Source organism: Panthera leo, chromosome D1 (assembly GCF_018350215.1).
Source record: "Panthera leo isolate Ple1 chromosome D1, P.leo_Ple1_pat1.1, whole genome shotgun sequence".
NCBI lineage: Eukaryota > Metazoa > Chordata > Mammalia > Carnivora > Felidae > Panthera > Panthera leo.
The window spans coordinates 45,325,807-45,353,732 of record NC_056688.1 but is presented as its reverse complement, the minus strand read 5'-3'; the positions used below and the strand labels follow the sequence as shown (position 1 = coordinate 45,353,732).

Sequence of the window (27,926 nt, the reverse complement as noted above, 5' to 3'; positions counted from 1 at the left end):
GTTAGCATTTTCTGATCTTGATCTAGTTCTTTGGGAGGCAGCTTGACCTACTAGAGAGACCATGGACTCTGTTGACTCTGGCTCTGATAACTTTAGCTGTGTTATTGGTGGAAAGTTTTTTTACCTCATGAGCCTCAGTTTCTCACTCTCTACTATGAAACAGTAATACATTCTTTGTATGGTTGTGTAATAGCACTTAATAAATTGTAGCTGTTATTATTATCATTCGTAGTTTTAATAGCCAGCAGTTGTATAGTATTGTACTGTGTCCCAGACATACACATACAACATGTGTACACATGCATATGTGTTTAATCCTTAAAATAGCTCTAGGAGATGAGTACTATTAGTATCCTGGTTTTACATTTGAGTCAACTGAGGTGCACAGAGAGGTCAGCTAGCTCACCAGAGTCACACAGCTAGCAAATAAAAGAGCTGTGGGCTGTGAGCCAGGCAGTCTGGCTTTAGCATTCTTCCTCTTAGCCATGAGACTGCATCCTTTATATTATTATTATTAATCATTTATTTCTTTGTCATTTAGATTTTTGCCCATTAAGGAGTTTAAGCAGTTGATTATTTTGGGAGGGAACTTAACTTTGGAAAGGCACCGAAAGTTACGTTTATCATTCCTGGAATAGTGATGGTGGCCAGTGGCTCAAAATTAACCCTGTTGTCTTCTCCCCAGAAGAAATGCTTGGGATCGGGCATAGAGATATGGGTTCATCCTGCACATTAGCTAAATATGTGTCCTTAAAAATTATTTTCACTTAGCATAATACCCTCCAGTTCCATTCATGTAGTTGCAAATGACAAGATTTTATTCTTTTTGAGTGGCGAGTAATACTCCATTGTGTGTGTGTGTGTGTGTGTGTGTGTGTGTGTGTATGACATCTTCTTTATCCATTCATCCATTGATGGACATTTGGGCTCTTTCCATACTTTGCCTATTGTTGATAGTGCTGCTATAAACATGGGGGTGCATGTGTCCCTTTGAAACAGCACACGTGTATCCCGTGGATAAATGCCTAGTAGTGCAATTGCTGTGTCGTACGGTGGTTCTATTTTTAGTTTTTTGAGGAACCTCCATACTGTTTTCCAGAGGGGCTGCACCAGCTTGCATTCCCACCAACAATGCAAAAGAGATCCTCTTTCTCTGCATCTGCTTAAGAGACAAAACAGATGAACACAAGGGAAGGGAAGCAAAAAAGAATATAGAAACAGGGAGGGGGACAAAACAGAAGAGGCTCATAAATATGGAGAACAAACTGAGGGTTGCTGGAGGGGTTGTGGGAGGGAGGATGGGCTAAATGGGTAAGGGGCATTAAGGAATCTACTCCTGAAATCGTTTCACTATACGCTACCTAATTTGGATGTAAATTTTAAAAAATAAAAAATCAAAGTAAAAGTAAAAAAAATTATTTTTTACCTTTTAAATTAAGTGATGGATAAAATGAGGGTATGCTTTTATTTCATCATGTCTATTAGAAATTTAAAATCCTATATGCTGTTTTCCCTTTAATCGTTAAATACACATTCGGATGTATATTCTGTGGATTGTGAGACATCAAAATGTCAATTATGAAAGAAATTACATTCAGTACCTTTGCCTCATTGGCAAATATTAAGCTCTTTTATTGTTTATATCCTGTGATTTCATTCATCAGAAAAATTGTAATGTATCTGTTTTTCTGTTTGACACAATCTGGTGGAAAGAACTTGAGAGGGGTTTGAAATAACAATGGTGGTTTCTGGGGTTTCAGGTCTAGGGGTTCTGATCTCTTTAAACAAAATATGAGACAGTGGATCTTGAGGTAGAGTACCAAAGTGACTCTGCCACTTTGAATCTGCCATTGAATTCTTCATCACGTCAATCTTTTCTGTTTTCCCATTCCATGAAAGATAGGTCAAGTGAATCATCTTCTTTTATAAACTTCATTAAATACTTGTTCACTGTGTCCTCTGTTTTGCAGATTTGCTGTCATGAACCGAAAAGTCCTTGATGTTTTTGGTACTGGTGCATCTAAACACTTTCAGGATTTTATCCCTAGGTTGGATCCAAGATATACAACTGTAACACCAGAGTTGCCCATCGAGTTTTCTTGAAGATGACTGTAATTTATTAATGTGACTTAATGTTTCATTATTTTATCCTGAAGAGTTAACTATGTTGAAACACAAAGAAGGAGTCTTGAGCTTGAACTTCAGTGTTATTTCAATGAGAGATACTCTTTTCTTGTTAGTTTTTCTTACCAGTCAGAAGTACAGAAGCTTTTTAGGAAGGTGTTGCTTAATAATTAAGCGCCCTCTGTAGCCAGAATCTGATTCTGGGTCACTTGTAGTGGTTGACATTATGATATATTATTGATTAAATTATGTCTACAAGCAATCTTAAATAATCTACGTAGAAATGTAGTAACAAATAAGAGTATACTTAAAATTACTTTAAAATATGTTTTTAGTTCATTCCAGTATAATTCTTGGTTAAAACTAAGAATATTTCTATGTTTTAGGATACAAAGGATCACGGGTACATGGATTTGGTCTGTATTTTTTTTTAACTTTTGAATTGGTAACTATAGTAGTGAAATATTATGGAACTGAAGTAACTCTTCCCAGACAATGCTGCTTTAGTGTGAAGAAATTTAATTGAAGAAAGTGGCCATTCTCACTTCAGGGATGCGAAGACGGGTCTTGTGCTGTTCGGATAAATGCCGTGGTATCCATGCTCCCCTTCCACTGATACCTTCATCTCTCTTCATGGTCAGTCGGGCTGTCTGGCAGCCCAGTGAGCCTATGTACTAATGGCAGGTTAGGAGCAAATGGAATTTGACATATCTGATAAAGCTGAAATGTATGTTTTAATCTTTTACAGGAGCATTACACTTGAATATTTAAAAGCAAATGAAGTTGCTTTTAAACCTCGTGAAGGTGTACGGTGTTTGTTTGCATTTATAAGGACTGAATTCTTCATAGCTTGGTTTGTCTGCCATCGCTGACTTAGAAGGGATCAAAAGTAGTTTGGGCAAATTTGTCAATTTGTTCCCTCTCCACCATCCCACCTTTACAGTGGATATTTTACAGCTACAAACAATATAAAAATCCAGTAGTTGTTAAAAGTCCATTTCATCACTATGGGATTCAGGTTCTCTAGCCTCTTTTCAAAAACTTATTGTTTTTATTCCTGTTAGAACAAAGAAGTGACAAAATGTAGTAAGTGTTGATTATGAGTTAGTTCGGGACAGCTGTGATTGAAATATGATTACTCTTCAGAGTTTTTCAGGGAAAAGTCATACTTTTCTAACTTAATAAAAGGCTTAAGTGGTTATGATGTCTATAGTTAATGCAACATATAGGGATAATGGTATATTTTTTTAATATCATTTTGTTGCTGAAAAGTTTTGGGCTGTTGTAAATTAATTATGCAGTAGAACTTGTGTTGCAACAAGAATTATAACCCAGACTTTTAAAATGCTTAATCCGCCGTATTCAATTTCACCAAGCCCTGTATATTTCTGTTCACGTGTAATCCTGTCCTTAGTAGTTACGGCAAATTGAAACCCAACAAAAAGACAGACTCTGATACCGTGGTAACAGAGCCACTTTAATGAGGTCAAAATTTTGCATTGTGATTAATTTTTTAGAATTGACTTGTCTATTAGGCAATACTGTTAAGGAATCATTTTGGTTTCAGACTTCAAAATTGCTTAATAAATTAAGTTTTCAGTTTTTATTCCTAGAATCAAAATGATGATTGGTACTGTGTTTAATTTTAAAAATGAAGTATTATAGCAGTGAAGAAAGCACTGCTTCCTGTACCTCATTTTCTTTATTTAGAAATTATGTTTATAATATTTTTCCTGTCAGTTTAAAAGAAAAACATTTTAATTCATACGTTGCTGTTTTCATGAACATTAAAAAAGGTATAATGTTGAAAGGCAAATCCTACTGAAATTGGATGAGATTGTTTAGTAAAATCTTACTGTCAAAAGGTGCATTTCTATGATTTCCTTTTTTTTTCAAGCTACAGTCATTTTTTAATATAAAATGTAAAATGAAATAACCGTCATGAAGCAGAACATGATAATGAATGTATAGCTTTAGTGAATAATTAATGAATTTTCAGGGGTGAAAAGAGAAATCCAATTTGATTTCATTGAGGCAGACTGCACAGTGTAGCTGTTTGAGAAAACAGACACTGTGTCTGTGCTCCTGAAGACAATCAAAATGATATCTCTCTACCTCTAACCAATCAGGTATCAATAAACCATGTGACACCATAAATAAAGTCAAATAGATGGTTTTTTTAGTCCATTTATACACTAAGGAAATTGTGCCTATGTTAAGTTTCCACCAGAACTGGTTACAGCGAACATTAATGTGTAGACTGCAAAACAGTGCATCGGAGTATTTGTAGTAGTGTGGTTGTTTCACTGCTATTTCCTGTGTCATAAAATCCTAGGGTTTGTACCAACCCAGTAAAGACTGAGGTTGCAGGATAACAAATTGTCTCCGATTTGTTCAAGCCTTGCCAATGTTTCGTCAGATAGTTTTAGACCATTATATTACTCATTTCTGGAATAAAACCTTTGGTTCAGTTATGCCGTTTCATAAATTCTGTGGTCACTTTGGTAACTTTTTTCTTGGTCTGTGCACATGGTTGTCACTTGGCTGATATGTAGTTTATTGTTGGTACTCATCTGAAGTTTAGTTAGTTGTTACTTTATTTAGAATTTTATCTTTTTATTCTTTGCTCTCCGATTTTATAATTTGCTTTTTTCTATATTGAACATGTCTTGTGTGATGAAACCCAAATTGGTCAGCTGTCCTAGTATTTTCTTTGTTGAGCTTGAGCATTCGTCTCCTTGTGGACTGTGCTCAGGCTGACATTTGATTTAGTTGTTAATACTGACAAAATTGTATTCTGCTTGTATGGTATCACAGTCCCAAGTTTCTGAGTCCCCTGCCAGTGTATAGTTAATGAAAATCGATTTCCTTTTCCCACAAAGAGCTTCGTCCATTGTCTTATGTCACATCCCCCTCACTGTGGTGATCAAGAAGCCTCTCAGCAGTGCCAGAGGGGCAGGCCCACTGGGACCAGTGGCCTGGTGTTCTTACTGCCTTGAATCAGAGATGCCGCCACGCCCTTATAGTCCTTGAATTCTTTCTGTGACTTATCTGTACTGTAAAGACAGAAAGTAGATTGACAGAAGGTGACTCAGTCAGTTAAGTGTCCAACTCTTGGTTTCAGTTCAGGTCATGATCTCACGGTTTTGTGAGTTCAAGCCCCGCATCAGGGGCTGCCAGTGCAGAGCCTGACCCTCTGTGTGTGTGTGTGTCTCTGTCTCTATCTCTGCCCGTTCCATGTTCGTACTGTCTCTGTCTCAAATAAATAAATAAACTTTAAAAAAGGTAGTCTGACAGAGCAACAAGATCATTCTTACATGGATGGTTTTTTTTTTTTTTTACAAAAGTATTCGTTTCTGAATTGTTAAGATATCTGAAAAACGTCATCTCCCCTAACACCTTCACTTGTTGCTGCTTATCAGTCTGGTATTCAGTTTCATGGGGTGAACTTGGATAACTGAAAATTAACGACCAAGAAAAACATACAGGAAAAAGAGTAAGAAATGAGTGTTTCCTTTAGGGCTGGGTTGAAACCGTGATGAATAATAAATAAGATTAGTTATTTGTGGATGCCCAGGAGACTGTTCTTATAGTTGCCTCAAGCCTGCACCCTCCCTTTCACAGCTCCTTCCCTGTCGGTGCCTTAGCTAGCTCTGCACTTCTTTCTTGTCAAATTGGTGAGGAAGGGGGTGTCTGGGACTGAGATTAGGGGTGTGGACATAGATCCTGGGGCTATGATTCTTCCCTCCAGCCTGTGATATGGGGACCCCAGGACTGAGGCTGTGCTTCTGTTTCATCTGTAGCCTCAGGTGACTTTGCTATTGCACTATGGTTGTGAAAGGGTAACGACAAAGGCATGAGACTGACACTGGTGTGTGATTTCTGGAAGTGGAGAAGGGGCAGGAACTTGGCCATGATGTACCAGCCCTGGGAGTGCAGCAGGGCAGTGCATAGCCTTAAGTTTCCAGCTGTGGGGAATAAGATGTGTGCTACTTTACATGAGGGAAAAATGAGTGACTTAACTGGGAGAAAGAGTTAATATCTGGTAATGCTCTCTTAGTCTGTGATGTGGCCTCTCTCTCCTTCTTCACCTCTGCCCCAGCTCTCTCCTCTCTCCTCCTTCTTCACCTCTGCCCCAGCTCTCTCCTCTCTCCTCCTTCCCAGCCTTGGAATCTTTCTGGCTGACCTTGTGTTGCCCGCCCCCCCACCCCCACCCCGCTCATCCCTAAGCCTCTTGCCTTTTTTCTGCCAACTGGTGTTACATTCCACTAACTATCTCCTTGAATGTGAACACTCTGTTGCTCCCTTTGGTGGCAGCTGGTAAGGTGGGGAGGCTGTAATGGGATCATAAAAATGGAATAACCATTTTCAGGGACAGTGACTTTTGATATAGCTCTGCATTTCTTGGGCAGAACATATGGAGGATAATTGTACATGTGTGGAAAGAGGTGCTTCTTTGAATGTGGGGCCTTTAAATTCAAGACAGTCCATGTCTTCTCAACAACCCTGTGACATCACCTGACTTGCTGTGGCTACATGGAAGAAGCAAGAATTTATTTCCTATTTCCTATTGCTTTCTCCATTTTCTTTCCACCTCTGGTTCCTCCAGATGTGTCCTAAGTGAAATCATGTATTGGGTTTTATCCTTTGTCTTTGCAAACCTGCAAATCCTTGTAATAGCGCGCACACACACACACACACACACACACACACCACATACACACTTCGTCTGGTCCACAGCAGAGGCATCAGGATGTCAGGTTCAATTTGTACTTTTTCTCCAGTTCACAAGCCCCTGTACTTTGCCTGTTCAGTTTTTTGTTCAGTTTAGTGCCCACCTCCCCTGCCCCCACCCTAAAGCATAACATTCTAATCTTGTAAGAAAACCCTAAGCTGTGGGTAATAGGATGTTTCCTGGTCTTGGCACACAACATACAAGTGTCAGCAGCTCTGTGTGGCTGGGGAGGTCCAGCCTTCCACAAGTGGACCTGTGGGCCTATAATGGCTGAAATCATCCAGGAGTATTACTTTCCTCTGTCCCTTAATTTGGACCAGGCAGTTTCTGGTGCCTGCTTCCCCAGTGTCTGTTAAACTTGACTCAGTCATCAGTCAACTCCTTAAGTGAATTTTCTTTTCAGATTGTTTTGGTCACACAAGAGGATGCTGTGGTTATTGGGATGGATTGGTGCCAAAGGCCCATAAAAGTTTAAAGCATGAAGTATTCCTGTCATTGGTCATTATGGGGTGGGGTGCCAAAAGGAGTGGGTGAGAGGAAACTGCACACATACGTTTCAGTCTCCCCTCTTCCCTATTTCTTACCTTCCAAGCACTGTGCTGTCCTACCACATCTTTGACATTTATTTCTTCAGTTTGAGTTCTCTAGAAGGAAAAAGAAAGTTCTTATTTTCCTTTTTGTTTCTGAGAGAACTGAAGAGACATAAGCATCGGTCAAAGAAGAGCCTGCAGGAATATTGTGGAATGTGTTAGAAAAAGAGATAGCTTTTCTTCCTCTCCTCTCCCCTCAGAAGTGAGTCAGAGAGGGATTCATTCAAAATGGGAATATCTAGAGTCATATTCCAGTGACACATGAGACAGGTGTATACTACCAGACTTGGCACAGTGAAGAGACACAGTCTATGAAAGAGAAGGAATGGGGATTTTTCTCAGAATTATTAGTGTAGGGGCCATGTCTGCAAGCATTTTATATATATGTGTGTGTGTGAGTGTGTGTGTAGGTATATACATATATATATATGTATATGTGTATGTGTATGTATATATGTATATGTATATGTATATGTATATATGTATATACATATATACATGTGTATGAACCTGACTGGAGGCCAGCGGTCAAACTATTGACTAACAAGGTGCTTTGCTTCCTCAAAGTATTCAATGTTGGTGGCATGACTTGATTGAATGGCCTTGTAATGCTTAAGACTGACAGCAGTTGTTTCCACAGTACTTTGAAAATGTGTTCAATGTATTAAGAGAGGTTTTATATGAATAAAGTTTTAAAATTCCTCCTTTTGAACTGTAATTTGTATGTTAGGTAAAATCTGCAAAACTACAGGAAGAAATTCAGTTGCATCTAAATCTGAGTCTGCAGATTTTAAAACATATCATTCTCAGGAATTTGGGTTTCCTTAAGACCTTAAGTAGGCAGGGGGCACCTGGGTAGCTCATTTGGTTAAGCGTGGGACTTCCCCTCAGGTCATGATTTCACAGTTCATGGGTTCAAGCCCCGCGTCAGGCTCTGTGCTGACAGCTCAGAGCCTGGAGCCTGCTTCAGATTCTTTGTCTCCCTCTCTTTCTGTCCCTCTCCTATTCACACGCTGTCTCTGTCTCTGTCAAAAGTGAATAAACATAGGGGTGCCTGAGTGGCTCAGTCAGTTGAGCATCCAAACTGCAGCTCATGTCATGATCTCACAGTTCGTAAGTTCAAGCCCTACATCAGACTTTGTGCTGATAGCTCAGAGCCTGGAGCCTGGAGCCTACTTTGGATTCTGTCTCCCTCTCTGCCCCTCTCCCACCTACTCACTCTGTCTCTCTCAAAAATAGATAGACATTAAAATTTTTTTTAATGAATAAACATAAAAAATAAAGACCTAAAGAGGCAGGATGAATAAATCTACAGAACTAGAGGTATAAATAAATCATACGGGCATTTTTATTCCCCCACTAGAACTCCTCATATAACTCGAATTAAATTTCAAAAATGGATTGCAAGCTGTTGTTAATTGCTCACCTAATGGCTGTTTAATCCTTCTTCCTTGCTGATGGAGCACTGATTTTAAGACAGCAGTATGCCCAGCTGAGGTGATGGATCATGCTTTTTCTAGGTGTTTCATATGTCACTCCTTTCTTCTTGTCCAGATATTTTTCCATCCTTTTTGCTGAAGCTGCTCATGTGATCCAGTTTGGGCCAGTAAGATGTAATGGGAAATCTGGGAAGCTCTTGGGAAATTTTTCCCTCCCTGATTAAAGGAAAGCTTTTTTAGCTCTCCTTTTTCTCTTGTTCAGAAAACTAGTTAATGAGATATGGATCTGTGGCAACAACCTTGCAGATAACGAGGTGAAGAGTACAAACATGAAAAACCATTATGTTAAAGATGTCAGAGCAGAAAAATGGAAGGAACCTGCCTCCCAGATGACATTCTTCTGCCACTGAACCAACGCCAGTAACCACATAACTCTGAGAATTGAGAAAACAAACCTCCATCACTTAAGGCTCTCTTAGTCAAGGATTCTGTTATGTCCAGCTAAAAACATTTCTAATCGACACATTCCAATCCTATATAGATCAGACCTCAGATTCATTTCCCATTGTATACTCTCCTCCCTTGATTTAGAATGTGCTCTGCTTTCCTCCCCTCCTCCACTTCTGCATGTGTCTTGAAATATTCAGTCACCTCTTGGAAGGTTTTGCTGATCGTTTATCTCTGTCTTCCTGAAGCATTTTGCTAATTCTTCCCACAAAGCCCATTCCATTTGAGTCTCATTAGCTGTGTGCTCACCTGTTGCTCCTTTAAAAGATTGTGTGTATATGTGAAGGGCAAAGATCACAGCTTATCCCCCCATGGCTGTGCCTAAACCAGGCCTTTGTATTGAGGGGTGGGGTGGAGTGTTAGGGTGGGAAGTGGTGGTCTCAGCAACCGAATACATGCTAACTTTGTGGAGTCTGCAGACTGAAAACCTACCCTGAGCCATCCCTGTAAAAGTCTGGAAAACATTATCCTTATAAATGATTTTGTAAATACTCCAGGAAATTGGCTCCTACTACCATTCCAGCAGCTATTAGAGCCAGTTTGGCTTCAGGTCTTAGAGAAATGATTTGTCATCTGTTTCATTTGTTTGCTTTTTCCTGACAGAGCTGGAATTCTGGATTGTTCCCCACTTTAAAAACTGCCAAATCTAAACCAGAAGTAGACAGGGCAGGACACAAGTCTCTTCCTTCCCATTCATTTTCACAGTGTAAAAATTCACAGGCAGTTTTCCTAGAATTACACTTCATGTCTGGCTTTTCAATCACGTATTAGGGTTATTTTTTCCCCATAACAGAGAGGATCTTAAATATTTGAGAGAGAAAGGCTTGGGATCATTCTTAACAATATAGGCAGGGCCCTTAACAAATAGCTTCTTTGGATGCTTTTAGGGGGAAAGGAAGGGGAATGAAATGCATGAGGTGCCTGTGATACAGGGTAGGCCGTTTATATCACATTCAAACCTTACAGCCTAGGAGGTAGATATTATTGGTTCTGTTTTACCAATGAGAGAACTGGGAATCAGAGAGGCTGATGATTTGCCCATGGTGGCATTCCCTGAATTGGAGCTCAGATCTCCAAGAGTTGAAAGTTTTAAGTTTTTTTTCCTTTTTCTTTTCTCTCAGAATATAACAGTCCCTGCCAAGAAGTGGCATCTTTACTCCCCTCTTTTAAAAATCATCATATAAAATTGTAATAAAAATCATGCCTCCAAAAATAATTTTGACATTTACTTGCAGCTCAGATAGAAGAATAAGAACTGGAATTACCTTCTCACTTGAAAAAACAAAACAAAACATACCAAAAAAATCCTGATAATATGTATATAAAACAACAGTTTTCAGACACTGGACATCAAGCGCTGCAGGGTGGTGATCCCTGAAGGAAGGAAAATCAATGAGTTGACTCCTGTGATCACCTCAGCTAGTATCCAGAGAGAGATTCCAGGTTACAACTCAGGGAGAGAGCACCACATGGTGCCCAGAGGTCTTCCTGAGGTGAAGAAACAGACCTGGGAGTCCAGAGAGGCCAAAATGGGTGACGTTGATAAGGCAGGGTACAAGAGAGGAGCAAGCTGAGAGGAAGCAGAGGTTTTAAAAGGGGTCCCCCTTGGGACTGAAGCTGAGTACTTCTGTATGCTTGGAAGGAAGCTCCTGAGGCTGGAGAAAGAACCAGCCTCCTCTGAAAGGAGCAGAGAGGCCAGTCATTGAAGTCTGCACAAGGCAATGAATAGTTTGCCTTCCTGCTAGCCAGAGTGGAAAATTTTGCAATTCAAAGGGCACCAGATAGGAGAGTCAAAAGTGTCGCTTCAGTAGGAGAGCAAAATTAGCCGTAGACTAAAGGCCCAAAAGTGTCAAGCAGTTTCTAAGTAACTCTCTCCTAGACCAAAGTACAAGAACATAGGAATACAAACATGTACTGAGCATAGAACAAGGTAAAATTCCAAATGTTTGGCATCCAATAAAATTGCTAGCCTGCAAAGTGCCAGAAAATACAACCCATAAGAAAAGGGGGAAACACACACACACACACACACACACACACACACACACACACACAACAAAACACCAGACCCAGAATGACACAAATAGTAGAATTACTATGAGTACAAAAGAGTATTGTAACTGTATGTCATATCCTTAAGAAGGTGGTAGTTAGGAAGAAGAGAGAAGGCTGAGCATGTTAAGTAGAGACATGCAAGATATAAAAAGGACCAGAGGGGTGCCTGGGTGGCTCAGTCAGTTAAACGTTCCACTCTTGATTTTGGCTCAGGGCATAATCTCTTGGTTCATGAGTTCTAGCCCCCCCATAGGGTTCTGTGCTGACAGTGCAGAGCCTGCTTGGGATTCTCTCCCTCCCTTTCTTTGTCAAAATAAATAAACAAACTTAAATAAACGAAAAGGACCAGAAAATAACTTGTAAGAGATGAAAAATAAAATGTCTGAGGAAAACAAAAACCTGAGTGTGATTAATAGTAGATTAGATGCAAAAGAAAAGATTATGGAAATTGAAGACCTAGCAGCAGAAACTATCCAAAACTTTAGAGTGAAACATTCATTAGTGAAAAAAAAAAAAAAAAAGTGGACCAAAGAACTTCAGTGACCTGTCAGGCAGCCTGAGGTACATATAATGGAGTGTCTTCAAGGGACACAAGATAGGTGTGAGGAGGAGAGAGGTACAGAAAAATGTTTTGTGTTTTCATCTTCACTCAAGTCATTTGAGGACATGATGGCCACCTTTTAAAATTAGATGAAAATTAGAAACCCACAGATCCAGGAAGCTTACTGAATTCCAAGGACAAGAAGCAGGAAGAGAATCCCGTCACAGCTCGTCTTAATCAAATTGCTTTAAACCAGTGATAAAAAGGAAATCTTCTATAGCATGTAAAGGAGGGGAAAAAGATATGGCACATGCAGAGGATTTCAGATAAAAATGACAGGAAATTTCTCATTGTAAATAATGGAAGACAGAAGACAGTGGAGCAAATATCATTAGTAAAAAGAACAGACAAACCTGTCAACCTAAACTTCTATATGCAGTGAAAATATCTTTCAGACAACAGAGGCAAAATAATGTTTCAAACATCCAAAAAGTGAATATATCACCAGCACGCCTACATTACAAGAAATGTTGTATTTATTTTTTCTTCAATACAATTAACATACAGTGTTATATTAGTTTCAGGTGTACAGTATTACATTTCTCACTGTTCAAGAAATGTTTTAAAAAATCAGATATGAAATAATACCAGTGAAAATATGATAAACATATAAAAAGGAAAGCTTTTTTATTTTTAAATCTCTTTAAAAGATAATGCTGAAAGCAAATATCACAAAATGTCAAAGTAAAATATAATAATTACACAAAAGTTTAAGGAGGGGAAGATGGAAGGATTACCATAGTATAGAATTCTATACACGAAGTTGTATAATATTGAAGGAAAACTGGTAAGTTAAAGGTATGTTTTATATATATATATATATATATATATATATATATATATATATATATATAAAATAACCTAAAGAAAGCAGATATACTATAGCACTAGCAAAGTAGATTTCAGAGCTTGAGAATATTACCAAGATTAAGGATTATGATGGTTATTTATGATAAAGGTGTCAGTTCAATAAGAGGAAATTACACTCCTAAGTATGTGCATAATAACATAACTTCTAGATGAAGAAAAGTCTGATAGATCTTCCTGGAGAAAGAACCAACCCATAAATATAGTTGGATATTTCAACACCTTCAATTAATTGGTAAGACATATAGACAACATCCACATCTATTTAGAAAATTGAAAAAACACGGTCAGCCATCATAACTGATCTTTATAGATCACCCAACAACACTATATATATATATTTTTTTTTTCATGTGTGTTGAGAATATTTCCTACAGAGACCATATTCTGGACCATAAAACAAGCTACAGTAAATAAAGGGTTCAAATCATACAAAGTATATTCTCTGGCAAAAGAAAAACTAAAAAATAAATAGCAGATATTTGGAAAATCTCCAAATATTTGGAAAGTAAACAAAATGCTTATGATGAAGAAATAAAAGTAGTTTAGAAATGTTTGACCTGAATGAAGATGAGAACACAATATATTGACATTTATTAGATAGATAAGGCAATACTTAGAGGAAAATTTATAACACTAGTTGCCTGTATTATATAGAAGATTCTCTTTTTTTTTTTTTTAATTTTTTAATGTTTATTTTTGAGACAGAGAGAGACAGAGCATGAACGGGGGAGGGTCAGAGAGAGAGGGAGACACAGAATCTGAAGCAGGCTCCAGGCTCTGAGCTGTCAGCACAGAGCCCGACACGGGGCTCAAACTCATGGACCGTGAGATCATGACCTGAGCCAAAGTCGGGCGCTTAACCGACTGAGCCACCCAGGCGCCCCAAATCAGTGATCTCAACTTCTACCTTAAGGAACCAGAAAAAGAGCAAATTGAATAAAAAAAAAAAATGAAGTAGTAAGATCAGAAATCAAAATAAAAATGGAAAAATAAGAGAAAAATTAAAAGCTGTTTCTTTGAGAAAAATTAATAGCAATGGTAAGCCTTTAGCCGGGTTGGAAAAAATAAAAGGTCAGCACAGGACTATTAGGAATGAGAGGGATGACATCACTACAGATTTTTCAGAAATTGTGAGTATTATAAACAACTTTGTGCTAATAAATTTGACAATTTAGATTCACTGGACAAATTCCTTGAAAGATACAAACTAACAAAGCTTCTGCAAGAAGAACTGGATAATTTGAATAGTGCTGGCAGTCTTTTAAATAGAATTTTTAGTTAAAAGCCTTCCCACGAGCAAAACTCTAGGATCAGCTCAGTTCCTTGGTGAGTTCCACGAAACATCTAAGGAAGACATAATACCAATTCTATACACACTTTTTCAGAAAGTTAAAGAGAGAACACTTCACATCTGATTCTATGAGGCCAACATTTTCCTAATAACAAAAACAGGCGAGGAAATGACAAGACAACCAAAGCCCAACATCCTTCTGAACATGTAGACAAAAAATTTTAACGAAATTTTAGGTAAGTGAATAAAGAAGAGAACACATTATGACCAAGTGAAATTTACCCCAAGAATGCAAACATGGGAAATCAGTGTCATTTATCATACTAGTCTGCTAAAAAAGAAAAAAAAAAAATGATCATCTCAAGAGAACTGAAAAAGCATTTGACAAATTTCACCATCTCCTCCTCATAACTCTCAGCAAACTGGGAATAGGGGAAAATCTCTTCAAACTAGGAATAGAAAGGAATTTTCTAATAAAGGGCACCCACGAGAAAAAAAAACCCTATGGTTAACATCATGCCTAATTATGAATTAATTAATACTTTCCCTCTAATATCAACATGACACGTATGTCATTGTGCTGGAAGTTCTAGCAATTGCAGTAAGACTTGAAAAATAAGCCAAATTAGAAAACAGTAAGTAAAAACTGTCTTCAGTGGCAGACAACATGCTCATTTATGTAGAAAATCTTAAGAAACCTATAAAAAACTATTAGAATTGATAATTTTTGTAAGCTGATTCTAAAATGTATATAGAAGGGCAAAATATATAAAATGGCCAAAACTACTTCAAAAAAGAACAAAGGGGACCTACACTATCTGATTTTAAGACATTATAAAGCTACCAAAAGCAAAATATTCTATGTACTGATACAAAGATGGGCAAATAGATCAGTCAAACATAATGCAAAGTCCAGAAATCAACCTAGATATTTTTGGTTAACTGATTTTTAACAAAGATGTCATGGTAATTCAATGGGGAAAGGATAATCTTTTCAGCACATGTGCCGAACCATTTGGGTAGCCATATGCAAAAGCAAACACAAAAACAAACAAAATAGAAAACTGGCTCTTCAAAGGACACTTTGAAGGAGATGTAAAGACAGTTGACATACTAGGAGAAAATGTTTACAAATCACAGTTATTAAAGGGCTTTATCCAAATATATGAAGAATTCTGTAAAACTCAGTAGGGAGATGACTTCTGGCATAACAGCATGAACAGCTCTGCTGACTCACTCTCCAGTGAAACTGGTGAAAATCATTGCTAAAATTCACTCATTTAAAGCCTCTAGAAATGGCCCAAAGAACAAACGCAAATGAAGAACTATTTCTTCAAGAATATCTATGAAAATTTAATAAGGAAGATGAATTTTACTTTGAGTAAGAAAGGTGAATCTTACTTTCAGTAAAAAAAAAAAAAAAAAAGTCTGTTGTATTTGAACCAATATCCTCCCCACTTCCCTCCCAGCTCAGCTTTGTGGAGACTCCACTCCATACTGCTGCAGCCAAGAATATAGGTCTCTTTCACTCCCCAGCTGCTAGCAAGAAGGCTTTCTTTCAGGAGTTGCAGGACTTCAGTGGTTTTCATCCTGTCCCCAGCTGACTAATGCTGAGGCGAAGTCCCTGCCAAGTGCAGTTGAGAGGTGAGAACTCTCTTCTTCTATCCAACCCTCATCATGGAGTGAGGGCTCTCCCTTGGGTGCAGCATAGTGAGAATACTGGGGCCCTGACAGCCTTTTCTCCATCTTGTGAGATGATGGTTTCATGCTATGAAAAGCAAGCCAAGAGGACCTCAGGCTACTGCCCTTCCCCACCTCCACTGAGCTCTCAGCTCCAAGAGTAAAAGTGTCATTCCAAAAGAAGCTTGCCATTGTCTCTACTCCCAACTCCACAGTCAAGGAAAAACGGAAGGGAACCTTACCATCACTACTGTCATCTCAGGTTCACTAAGGCTACCCAAAGTTATATGAGCCCCCCCTCCCCCAGGGCAACCACAGAGGCTGAGAGAGAAATAGACTTCACTAAAATAGTTCAACCAGTCATTAGACAAATAAGTAAGTAAGAACAATATGTCTTGGGGGTGGGGAGACCTCCAACCCAGAGTTGCTACAAGGTATCTAAAATGTCCAGTTTCCAATGAAAATTTATTAACCATGCAAGGAAACAGGGAAGTATACCTGGGGAAAAGAAATGGGCAACAGAAGCTACTTGTGAGAGTAATCAGATGTGAGATTTAATGGGAATATATTTCAAAGCAGTCATTACAAGTAAGTTCACAGTAAAGGAAAGCTTGATTAAAACAAGTAAAGGAAGGTATGATGAAAATGTAGCATCAAATAGAAAATACCATAAAGAGGTTGAATGTTTAAAAAGAACCAAACGGAAATTCTAGAGTTGACAAGTATGATAACTGAAATAAAAAATTCAGTGGAGAAACTCAACAATGGATTTGAACTGACGGGAGAAAGACTTAAGTGAACCTCAAAATAGATCAGCAGAGGTTGTGCAAGCCAAAGAACACAGAAAGGAAAAAGAATGATAAACAGAACCTTGAGGAAGATGGGCACCTTCAATGCCCTGATATATACATAATGGGAGTATCAGGAGGAGAAGAGAGAGAAGAGATATTCAAAGAAATAGTGGCTAAAAACTTTCCAAATTTATTGGAAAACCATAACCTACATCCAGGAGGTTCAGTGAACTCCTAGTTGGATAAACTCAAAAGAGATCTGCAAATAGACACATCACAGTAAAAATGCTGAAAATTAAAGACAATAAAAAAATTAAAAGCAGCAAGAGAAAAGATGCATCATTTAACAAGGGAACCCTAATAAGGTTATAAACTGACTTAGCAGAAACAGTGGAGGTAAGAAGACCATGGAATAACACATTCAAAGTGCTTACAACTCAATAGCAAGTAAACAATTTGATTTTTTAAATAGGCAGTAGAGTTGGATACATGGATGGCAAATTAGCACATGAAAACATGCTCAGAATCCTTGCAAATTAAAACCAGACTGAGATACCACTACACACTCACTAAAATGACTCTAAAAGACTGACTATAATAAGGATGTGTACTAAGGAGGGCAAGGATGTGGACCAGCCTGAACACTTACCTACAGCTGATGGGAATGTAAAATGGAACAACTTATTTGGAAAGTAATTTGCTAGTTTCTTAAAAAAATCAAACATATAGTGTCATTTTAGTCAGGCATTGCAGTCCTAAGTATTTACCTAAGAGAAACAAAATTCTATATCCATACTAAAGACATGTGTGTAAATGTTCAGAGCCGCTTTCTTTGCAATAGCTGGAAAGTAGATACAAACTAAATGTCTTCCAGTAGGTGAAAGGATGAAGTTTGGTATATGCATACAATAAAATATATGCAGCAATAAAAAAGAATTAACTAGTGATACATGCAACAACATTAATGGGTTTTTTTAAACCTCTCGTGAAATATACAACATTACAACCTCCAATCCCACAAAAAACTTGAGTTCAGTATTTATCACAAAACAAATAATTATGTAGTCACCAACAAGATCAAGAAATTGCCAGCACCAAGAAGCTGATCTTGTACACTCTTGCAGTCACTAAGCTTATCTACCTCAAACATAGCCAGTGTCCTTTTTACTATAGTCACTTATGCCTTAACATGCATTCCCCAAGTGGCAGAGATTACATTGGCTAGTGAATTGAATTTTATGTGAATGGAATTATGCATGATGCTTTTGTTTTGTTCGTTTTGTTTTTGGTATCTGGCTTCTTTCTCTCAGCTTTAGATTGTTGTGTGTTGCTGTAATTTGTTTATTTTTATTTTTTACAGTATTCTGAATATACCATAGACAGGAGTTGTTTCTTGTGTAGGGCTATTATAAAGATGCCACTGTTAACATTTCTGTATATGAGTCTCGGTGCCCTGCACACACTTTTCCATGGGTTATAGACCTGGGGGTGGGGCTTAGGGGATTGCACATCTTCAAGTTTATTAGATCAACCTCTTCTATGGAACGTGGCCACTCCAGCTTATACTACCACAGAGCTCTGTGGCTGTCAAAGCTTTGTCCTGTCTCATAGTCTCTCAGTGAAAGCAACCCCAAATGCTTGGCTCATCTTTCTGGGCTTGTCTTACCTATGGATCTGGCTCATTAATTCATTTTCTAATTGGCTCTCTAATGCCTTCAAGAAGTTGTTTCTTTCATATTTTCCCCATTTTTGATGGCTTTTTTCATTTGGAGGATTTTTTTGTGTGTGAAATATCTATCCCACCATTACTGGAAGCAGAACATTTATTATTTATGGAAGCATTTATTGTGTGCCTCATGTCTACAGACAATTCTGGGTGGAAGAGGATCTTTCTCAATTTTAAAAGAGCAATTCTTCTCCTTACTGGGAGTCGACTGTAGGCCTAAGGTAGTATCAGTGATCCTGAATGTGAGCTTTTCACAGGGGCCACATGAGCTTTCCTAAAGCCATGTGCCTGAGCCCAGGGGAGTGGTTGTGGAAGATTTAGAAAAATGGAGGGTAACTTTCATTAAAATTGGCTGAGCATTCTCTGTGTGCCCTGTCACCTCCTGGAAACTTTGCACAGATTTATTTCTAATAAACACCAAGGGAATATCTCTGAGTGATCTCAGACCTACAGATGTACCACTGGCCTTGGTATTCTATGAAGCTTTTATTTGGAATATAACCCTAGTTTTATAAGTTGTGGGAGCAGAACTTGACATTTTTGGTGAGAGAAACTGCTGCTACTTTTTGATGTAGGTCATTTTGAAGTAAAAGGTTTTGTTTTGTTTTGTTTGCTTGTTTTTTTTTAATTTTAGTAATCTCTACACACAACATGGAGCTCGAACCCATGACCCTGAGATCAGGAGTCACACACTCCTCCAACCAAACCACTCAGGCACCCAATGAAGTAAAAATTTGTTCTAAGAAGTCCTATTTGAGAGGTCCATCTTAATAGTATAAATGTAAGGCACTGGATACTTGTCCTGGAGTGTGGGTATAACTAGGACTTCTGTAGCTTTGTGAAGGCCAAAGTCACCTTCTTCAAAGCGCTTCATTTGTTTAAATGTTACTTTCTCAAGGAGGCCTACCCCATCTTTGCATCTTAGACCCATTTGGCCACCTCTACTTTTTTTTTATCCTTAACACGACTGACAGCCTTCAACGTGCTAAATTATTTATTAAATGTATTGTTTCCCTCTCTTCCCCTGCTAGAGAGTAAGCCCCACAAGGATGGAAATCCGTTTCATTCACTGACCTGTCCCTAAGAGGTAGCCCCTAAGAGTTTCTGTAACATAGCAAGCATTTGGCAAATGGTTACTGGGCTTCCTGATTATAAGAGTAATCAATTGAAAAAAACCATAAAGCAGGGGCGCCTGGGTAGCTCAATTGGTTAAACTTCCAACTCTTGATTTTGGCTCAGGTCATAATCTCACGGTTTGTCAGTTTGAGTCACACACGAAGCCCTGTATGGAGCCCAGCCTTGGGCTCTGCGTACATGCTCTCTCTCTTTCTCTAATTAATTAAATTTATATATATATATATATATATATATATATATATATATATATATATATATATATCAGTGTGACCATATTTATTCCTCATATGGGTCAAGTGACAGTTTTTCTGGGGGCTACTTCAGGGATATATTTTTATTACTCTTATTATAAAGGTTTCACTCAATTAGGCATTTTTTTCAGTCTTGTTTTGAATGCTTTTATACTAATTAAGCGATCTGCTCAATATGACAGTAAGAATAGTGGGAAGTTAGGACTGCCAAAGATAAATTAAATTCTTCCACATCTAAGATAAGGACTGAAGTGTCATTTATCCCGGAGTCTCGGGCCCAGGAGGGCCCAGAACCTTGTGTGGATGGGCTTCTCTCCTGGACTGGCTCCTTCTAGTTGGAGAAGTTGTGCAACTGCTTTCTTCACAGGTCTGGAAGAGCCAGAGGGAGAGTCCGAGCCTCTAGAAGGCAGAAATAACTGCTGCTGCCCAGCCTTGCACCTTCACATCACCACTGAAACCCACATTTCCTTTTTTTCATCTTCCCAAGAGAAGAACAATTGTACCCTTCTTTTCCCTGTCGTGCTACCAGCACGCTAGCTCTTTATTTCTCTAAGGTCTGTTTTCCCTCACTTTTTGGTATCTTACCTCTCTTAACTGTGGCCAGTCAGGAAGGGCCGGAAGCTTCTTCTAATAAAGCTTCAGGCAGGTTGACCACCATAGGAAAATGGCTGGAGATGTGTCACCAGGCTGAAAACTGTCTACTGCACCCAGCCCCTGCTGGAGGAGAGGGTAAAAAACAGATCCAGACCTTCTTGAGGAGCTTGTGATGCCTGCTAACTGTGTGACTTGGACCTATTCGTTGCCCACTTACGAGACTGGAATATGGCAACTGGAGGAAGCAGTAAATGAGCATAGTGTTTCATTCCCACTGAGCACTCAGTAAACATTAGCAGTTACTATTATCCATATGCTCCCTCAGCAAACACATAATGAATCTGTTTACAGAGATTTGTATTTGACAATTGATTCAATATAGTTTTCACCTCTAAAGGCAGGAGAAATTTCTGCAAAACCTACTCTGAGTTTTCAGGGGATGGGGTGGTGGTCGTCGTAAAGTTGACTTTTTTGGAGTTTTTGCTTCTTAGCTCCGTGTTCTGTTTCCTGATCACATTCAAAAGTGGTCTGATTTCCTTCCCTCTCAAACCTGCTCTTGCTGTGGTCCAGCCTTGAATGGTCTTACTTTCTCACTGTCACTTACACTAAATCTTTTCTCCCATCTTTCTTATCACTGACCATCAAATCATGGAGCTTCAGATTCTGCAATATCTCGCCTGTCACCTCCTGTTCATGCCTCCTACCCACTCCATTATGCTCTAGAATGTAAGCTCCAAGAGGGAAGGACGTTTTGTACAAACAGTGCCTGGCACACTGCAGGCCTGCCAAGTGTCTGTTGAAGGTTGAAGGAATTCACCTGTCAGTGGAATGCCACATCCATTCTCCCTAATCAGTCTCCCTGCACACTTGCCTCTTAAAACAGATCTTTAAAGATCAACCTAGTTATGCCCTTGCTTCAAACCTTTCAGTGGCTTATTTTAGCCCTCAGGAGAAATGTTCACACCCAGCACCTAGCCTGTATAAGGCGTACCTCAACTCAATCCCAAATTATCCTCAAAGTTTCATCTCTTCATGCATCACCCCTCCCACAAAATTCCGTGGCCACACTTGCTGGTTCCTGCGCCTACTGGGTGTTTTCGCTGGCCTTTGCCTTTGCCAGGACAGTTCCTCTGCTTGGAATGTCCGTCCTTTGGTCACCTGCTGAAATCTTGTCCATACTTCACAGCCTCAGTGATGCCTCCTTTTAAGCTCCTGATGTTCAGTAGTTACCACCTCATCTGGGCCTGCTCAGCTTATTGAATTTCTCATCATCCTTTGTCTTGTATTTTGGTTAATTGTAAATATCTGAGCATAGGAGTCCCTTGAAGGAAGGGACCATAACTTGGTAATTTTCGCTCTCGTGCCTAGCTCAGTGCATGGCAGAAAGTAATTTCCTGATCCATGGTGGACATTCTGTGGTTATTTTTGGTGTGGATGTTACCCTTATCATTGTAGAGACAGAGGGACCAGCCTGACCAAACCACAGAGAAGGCGGAGTACAGAATGGCTGGGAAGATGCGTGGTGTTCATAAGGTGTTGCTATCATTACAGTCACTGCAGTGGTGATCCTGGTTGCCCTGGCTGGTTCTGTAGGTCTTGCGGGCGCTGGGCGCGCCGGTCACGCCAGATCTTGCCACCAGGTGGCACCCGCGCTCCACGAGTGCGGCTCACTGTGCTAGGCTTGGTCTCAGGCATAGCTCTGCTTGTTGGCCGGAGACCAGCCTTGGGAATCCTGCAGGGGTGCAGGGGACATCCAGTGTCCGGCCAGATGGTGGTTCAGCGCTGCCCCATGGAATCAAAGGGCCATAAACTGAACCCCAGCTCTCCGGGCCATGAGTCGATATCCGTCTTCACTCTACTGCGCGTGCGGGTCTTCACCCAAGTGGGGCTCCATGCCCCTCCTCCGCAAGCCTTTTGTTTGTGTTTATTCTGTTCCCTGCAGCTTGGGTGACGGCCTCTCTCCCAGGCAGCCTGTCTGGCCATAGGAGGGCTTAGCGCCTGCGGGACGCCGTGAGCTATCAGCATCCTCAGTCATAGAGTCTGCCCTTCAGTGGTGTTTACAAGGTGTTTACAGTGGTGTGGGGAAATGCGTTCTCCAGGCAGCCTCCTGCTGTCCTGCCTCCCTGCACCTAGCCCGCTGTCAGAAATGCCACGCATCTGCCAGTCCCTGTTATGACCAGCATTAACTGGCTTTTCCTCTGAATAGCAGCTGACCTGCGAGAAAAGGCTGGCACTGCAGGTTGGGGGGAGATTGGAGGTAGCCTCCTGTAAGGAGGACACACTTATGTGCTCAGGCAGGTGAGCAGGGTGCCCAGGGCCAGGCCTGGCCACATATGCCATTCCATTTCTGGAGCTGCGTCTCAAGTTCATCTCCCTAGCAGAGGCTCCTTTCCTGCTGGGCCTGGGCTCTGTAGCCCTCCCATCTTGTCCCTCAGCTGTCAGTGGGTACCATGCTCTGGGCACAGTCTGTCTGGACTGTCCACTTCCCATTCAGAGGCTGTTGGGAGCTGTTAGTTCTCATGTGAAAACCAGAGTTCTAAGTGTGCATGGACTCGTGGAAATAGAGGGGTTAATTTGTCTGTTTTTAAAAAAATTTTTTTTAATGTTTTATTTATTTTTAAGACAGAGATAGAGTGGGAGCGGGGGAGGGGCAGAGAGAGAGAGGGAGACACAGAATTTGAAGCAGGCTCCAGGCTCTGAGCTGTCAGCACAGAGCCTGACGTGGGGCTCGAACTCACAAACTGTGAGATCATGACCTGGGCCGAAGTCAGACGCTCAACCGACTGAGCCACCCGGGTGCCCTAGTTTGTCTGTTTTATGCTCAGTCACAAAGGGGCAATGGTTAGAACTCTCATATATTCATGTATTTCTGTATCTATGGCAACCATATCTTCTGTGCAGAATTCTAGAAGAGAGGATGTTTTTTATTTTTAATTTATTATTATTTTTTTGTAATCTCTACCTCGAAAGGGGGGGGTCGAACTCACCACCCCGAGATCAAGAGTAGCATGTTCTTCTGACAGCCAGCCAGGGAACCCAAGAGGATGCTTTTGAGGCATTTATGTGACCTATATGGCATAGGACGTAAGGTGCTTAGTCCCCATTCCAGCCCCTGCTACACACACACTCTAGGGGATATGTCACACAGGAAGAGCCACAGCACCAGGAAGGCTGTGACTTTGGGTTTGGTGTGGAGAGGCAGGGAGGGACTGAAGAGAAAGCAGGGTAGAGTGAGCCGCGCGGTGCCTGGATCACAGCCAGGAAATGACTCCTCCCTGCAAAAAGCTTAAAATACCCTCTCCCCCACTTAAGAAAACTCACAGGATGAGGCTACATCTGAGAGAGCACCCCAAGCCTCAGAGCATGAAATGGAGGTGAGGCTGTGTTGGCTCACAGATTCTGGGCCTTGATCCAGGCGGGCCTCCTGGGGACTCAGACCCTTAGCAGATCTGAGGCCAAGCAGCTGGTCCTCAGGTGAACCCTGAGAACAAGCATGAGTAGAGGCGTAAGTCCTATAAATCCCACCCAGAGTCCTAGTGCTGAGAATAGGAGAGCAGCTGGAGGAGAAAGGTCATTAGCAGAATTTGGGGCTTGCTGAGAAGTGGGAATGAGGTGGGTCTCAGGAGCACGGTTCAGGTTTCAGGAATGTGGAGGCTCTCCTGAGCCCTCTATGAGGAGCTGGGGGCCGACATCAGGACCCACTGCTCACTGGGGGTGCCTGAGCCAGTGAGCTCTACACCAGAATGCATCTTGGTAAACCACAGAAGCACTGGACACACTGTTTCCAAACTCCAAGCTGAACAAAGCCCCCTCTCCACCCCTGTACCTTCTAACGATACTGGTCTTCCAGGTCTTATAATTTCCATAGCTCAGCAAGCCTATTGGTTCCAGCTCCTGGGGAGCCCACTAGGAGGGTTACTAGCTCCCTGGGAAAGGCCCTGCCAGAAAGGGCCTGAAAAGGAGGCATCTCTTTTGCACCTCTAAAATAAGGACCAGCCGCTCTGGCTAAACTGCCCCCTAGAGGTGGTGTGAGGTGAGAGGAGACGATGCTTGAGAATAAAGCACTTTGCAAGCATGGGGCATTGATATTGCTGTGCACAGAGTTACATCCAGTTAGATTCTTGGCTCAGTGCCCTCAGTCACTTGTTTAATTGTTTAGCGTTTATGTGAAATAGCACGTCAACTTGGGCCTCCTCAAACCACAACTCTTTTGCAGAAGTCCAGAGTTAAACCAAAGATTTTTGCAGGTTTCCAGAGAGTAAGGGCAGTGCATCTCACAAACACTTCATTCTCCATGACATGATTTAGACAAAAAACTAGTTCTTAAAAAAATATCCCGCTCAAAAGTTCATGAATGTGACACAGTTTGCTGAAGTTCTTTGGGGAGATGGATGGGTTTACACCACAGCAATGAAACACTTTTGAGTTGAATGTTAGGCATCCCTGTTCTTGCAATTTCCTGGCACAAAACCATCTCTGGGGTCGGGATCTGGACTCCACCCTGCTGTGAGGAATTTCACTGTCTAGACCTAGGCTTACTCTTAATTCTCCTGCTTTCTCTCCATCCAGTCCCCTTCCCTTGGCTTTATACTCCGCCCCTTCTTTTCCAGAGTGAGCAAATTCTCATCGTTTTCTTGTAGGTCCATTCAGCCAGTGGTTTCTGTCAGTCTCATCTTCTTCCCCAAGGTGCTTGTCAAAGTATTTTCCCCAAACAAGAATAGTTCTTGCCTTAAGAGGAACTCTGGGGCCAGCTGTTGAGATGACATTTTCACCTCATGACATTTACCATAACAGAATCAAAATATATATATATTTTTTCAACAGCTTTGATGGGAACAGATTAGAGCTGAGAAAAATAACCTACATATTTTGTTAAAAACAAAATTACAAAGAAAACTCATGAATGACATGGAGGGAAGGGAATAAAACTCTCCCAGAGACCCGAGCAGCCCTACCCAGTAGCTAAGACTAAAAGGGAAGCAAGTGTGCACTTCTCAGCTTAATACCCAATCCCTGAATCCCCCGCACCCCAGGGCCTAGTGGTACAGGGAGGCTTCCTGGGTTCTGAGCCCCTGCAGCAAAGGTTCTGGGAAGGAATCGAAGCCGGGGCCTCCCGGATGTCTGGGGACACACCAGGGATGGGGGGATGGGGAAGCTGGAGTCCAGAGGCACAGAGTGAGGCCCATGGGGATGGCCCCTTCCGGGGCCAGCATCAGGACCGGGCTGCAAACCATGGCTCACTCTCCCACTGTGATGAGCGCCGGGCAAGCACAGAGTGGTTCCCAGTTCTCCTGGGCAGAACCCAGCACGGACCCTCTTCTGCCTCCCTGGAGCTGACGGGTTATTTAGTCGTAACACTGTCACTGTCACTGTGTGACCACCTGGTGACCGGTGACTTCCCTTTCTCAGTACCTCCAGCAGGCACCCCATCCAGGTTATTGCTGTGTGACTGGTATGCAGAAGGTATATACAAGAAGTGTGGGAAGAAGGAAGGAAGAAGTGATCGGATCCATGGCTGGGGGTCCAGGGTCTGATTTCTGGCTTCTCCACTGACGGATGCTGAGGCCTCTTGCAAACCTGTAAACCTCTTTAGAATTCCACTTTTCTTAGACTGGCACGGGAAGAGAGGCCGATCTGGAAGGGAAGAGAAAAGGAGCTCATGAGCTCGGTGTGGAAGCTGAGAGAACAAGGAGCATGGGTATCTGGTCAGAAGCTCCCAGGCCCGGCCCCACGCCATCAATGTCATCCTGTGCCGGGCTGGACTGCGTGCCCACACATGCTTGCACATTCGCCCCAAGTCCCCAAGAGAGAAGTTTCTCTTTCTTGCTAATTTTACTTGGAATAAGTGGAGACCCAGAAGGGTGAGTCGCCTGTCCAGGGCCACCCAGGCCTGTACTCTCTCTCGCTCCCAGCTGGGCCAGGTGCGGTGCAGCTGTTCACGTGTGCAGCATGTTGCAGAAACTACATGCAGGGCTGTGTGGGCCAATTTTAGAAGGCATTTAGAGCATAATCTCTGGGGCTCTGCAGTTCAATCAGGTGGAGCCTAAATGTAAAAGAATGAAAGCTTGGAATGTATTCACGATTTACCTAAATTCTGCCCACTGTCTCGTCCCTCATGCCCCCTCCTCCACTCACTCCCCACTTGTGCCAGTTTTCTCCCGTGAGAGCATCTTGTGGTCATGCAAGCCTCTCACCTTGTCTCCCCCCATCACACAGCCAGGGTCAGCAGGCCTGCTGTGCAAGAGAGCCCGAATCCAGGTTTGAGACTGAGCCAGTGAACAGCGATGGAGTGGATGGCTAGGTAAGTGCACATCTGGGACACCAGAGCCTCTGATGGATGGACACTAAACTCAGTAACTCTGTTATCTCCTCTCCCTTCCAGAGTACCAGCATTCCCACGGCTCTCCTGTGGCTTGGCATCGTGACACCTCCATGAAGGGCATTCCTTTTAATGGGATTTTGCCTCTCTGTGCCTCAGTCTCCTCTTGAAAAAGCAAGAGCAATTTTACTTCTGACCTCACAAGCTTTAGTGGGGCCCACATGGGTGCATAGATAGGAAGATACTTCATAAATTGTCACCCCCTCCAACATGTTAGATCCTCCGTTCCAGAAAAGGCAGCCCTAGCTTTCTTCCCGTTTCTGCTTACCACCTCCATTTAAAATAACTGTGGGTCCTGCACTGCACAAACTTACACACACAGCCCATATGCCCTTGCCCTTCCTCAGGCCCAACAAACCTGAAAACATGGCCATTTCCTGTCTGATGTCTGTGTTACATGATAGATAGGTTTTCTTCATATTTCTTCCAAGGTTGTTTCTTCATCAACTATTACTAGACATTTCCAATAGTGGTAACTGGTCCATACTTTTTCCACTCCCACAAAAACCACCCAGAGCCTCTTGAGACTGGGTTTTCATTCCCTCCTTCCCCACTCATGATAGACGTATATACCCTCAGACCTTTAGTCTGGAGCAAGCGGAGCCTGCAGTGAGTCTATGGTGGGATCTTAGCCCAGGAAAGTTCCTGCTGTATGGCTGGAAGCCCTTCCTCCCTGAATTCTCAGGCAGCCAGTCCTGTGCATGTCCCTCTTCCTGGGTCCCAGGGCTCATTGCTTGCCAGCTCTTCTATTCCTCATCCCCACACACCCCAAGCTGAGGAACAAACTCAATGGGGGATGAGGTTGGATACAGTGATAATAAATTTGATTTTGAGAACTTTGAATTTGAGACAGCTAGAGGGCAGCTTTGTAATTAATGGAAGAGATCACAACTATAAATCTGGGAGTCTTCTGTATATTGTTAGTGTATTTGTTACTTGTATTGTCAAAAACCAGGAGAAACAGTGGCTTAAACAAGATGAAAGTTTGTTGTACTTAATATTAAAGGATGGGTGTGTTGATTCCATAGTGTCTTTGGGGAGCAAGGAACCCTTCTGTCTTCCTGCTTCACCATTTTAGTATGTGCTATCTTAGAATTGCCTCCTAGTCAAATATAGCTGCTAGAGTGCCAGTCATCATCTTTGCATTCTAGGCAGG

The 27,926-nt window shown here is 41.4% G+C and overlaps 1 protein-coding gene across 11 annotated transcripts in view; it reads left to right on the top strand.

Moving 5' to 3' along the window:
- Positions 1-27,926, top strand: part of TMEM135 (transmembrane protein 135) — a 364,077-nt gene that overhangs the window by 253,033 nt on the left and 83,118 nt on the right. The window contains exons 15-16 of one of the 11 annotated variants that reach the window (XM_042907393.1): positions 26,608-26,692; positions 26,774-27,748. The exons of 8 other annotated variants lie outside the window; for them this stretch is intronic. In XM_042907393.1, the coding sequence (XP_042763327.1) occupies positions 26,608-26,692 (85 nt within the window). In that variant the 3' untranslated portion in view covers positions 26,774-27,748. Of the gene's footprint in view, positions 1-1,970; positions 4,599-20,164; positions 20,388-26,607; positions 26,693-26,773; positions 27,749-27,926 lie in introns of those variants that run through there. 2 more of the 11 variants (XM_042907394.1, XM_042907392.1) reach the window with 2 other exon arrangements.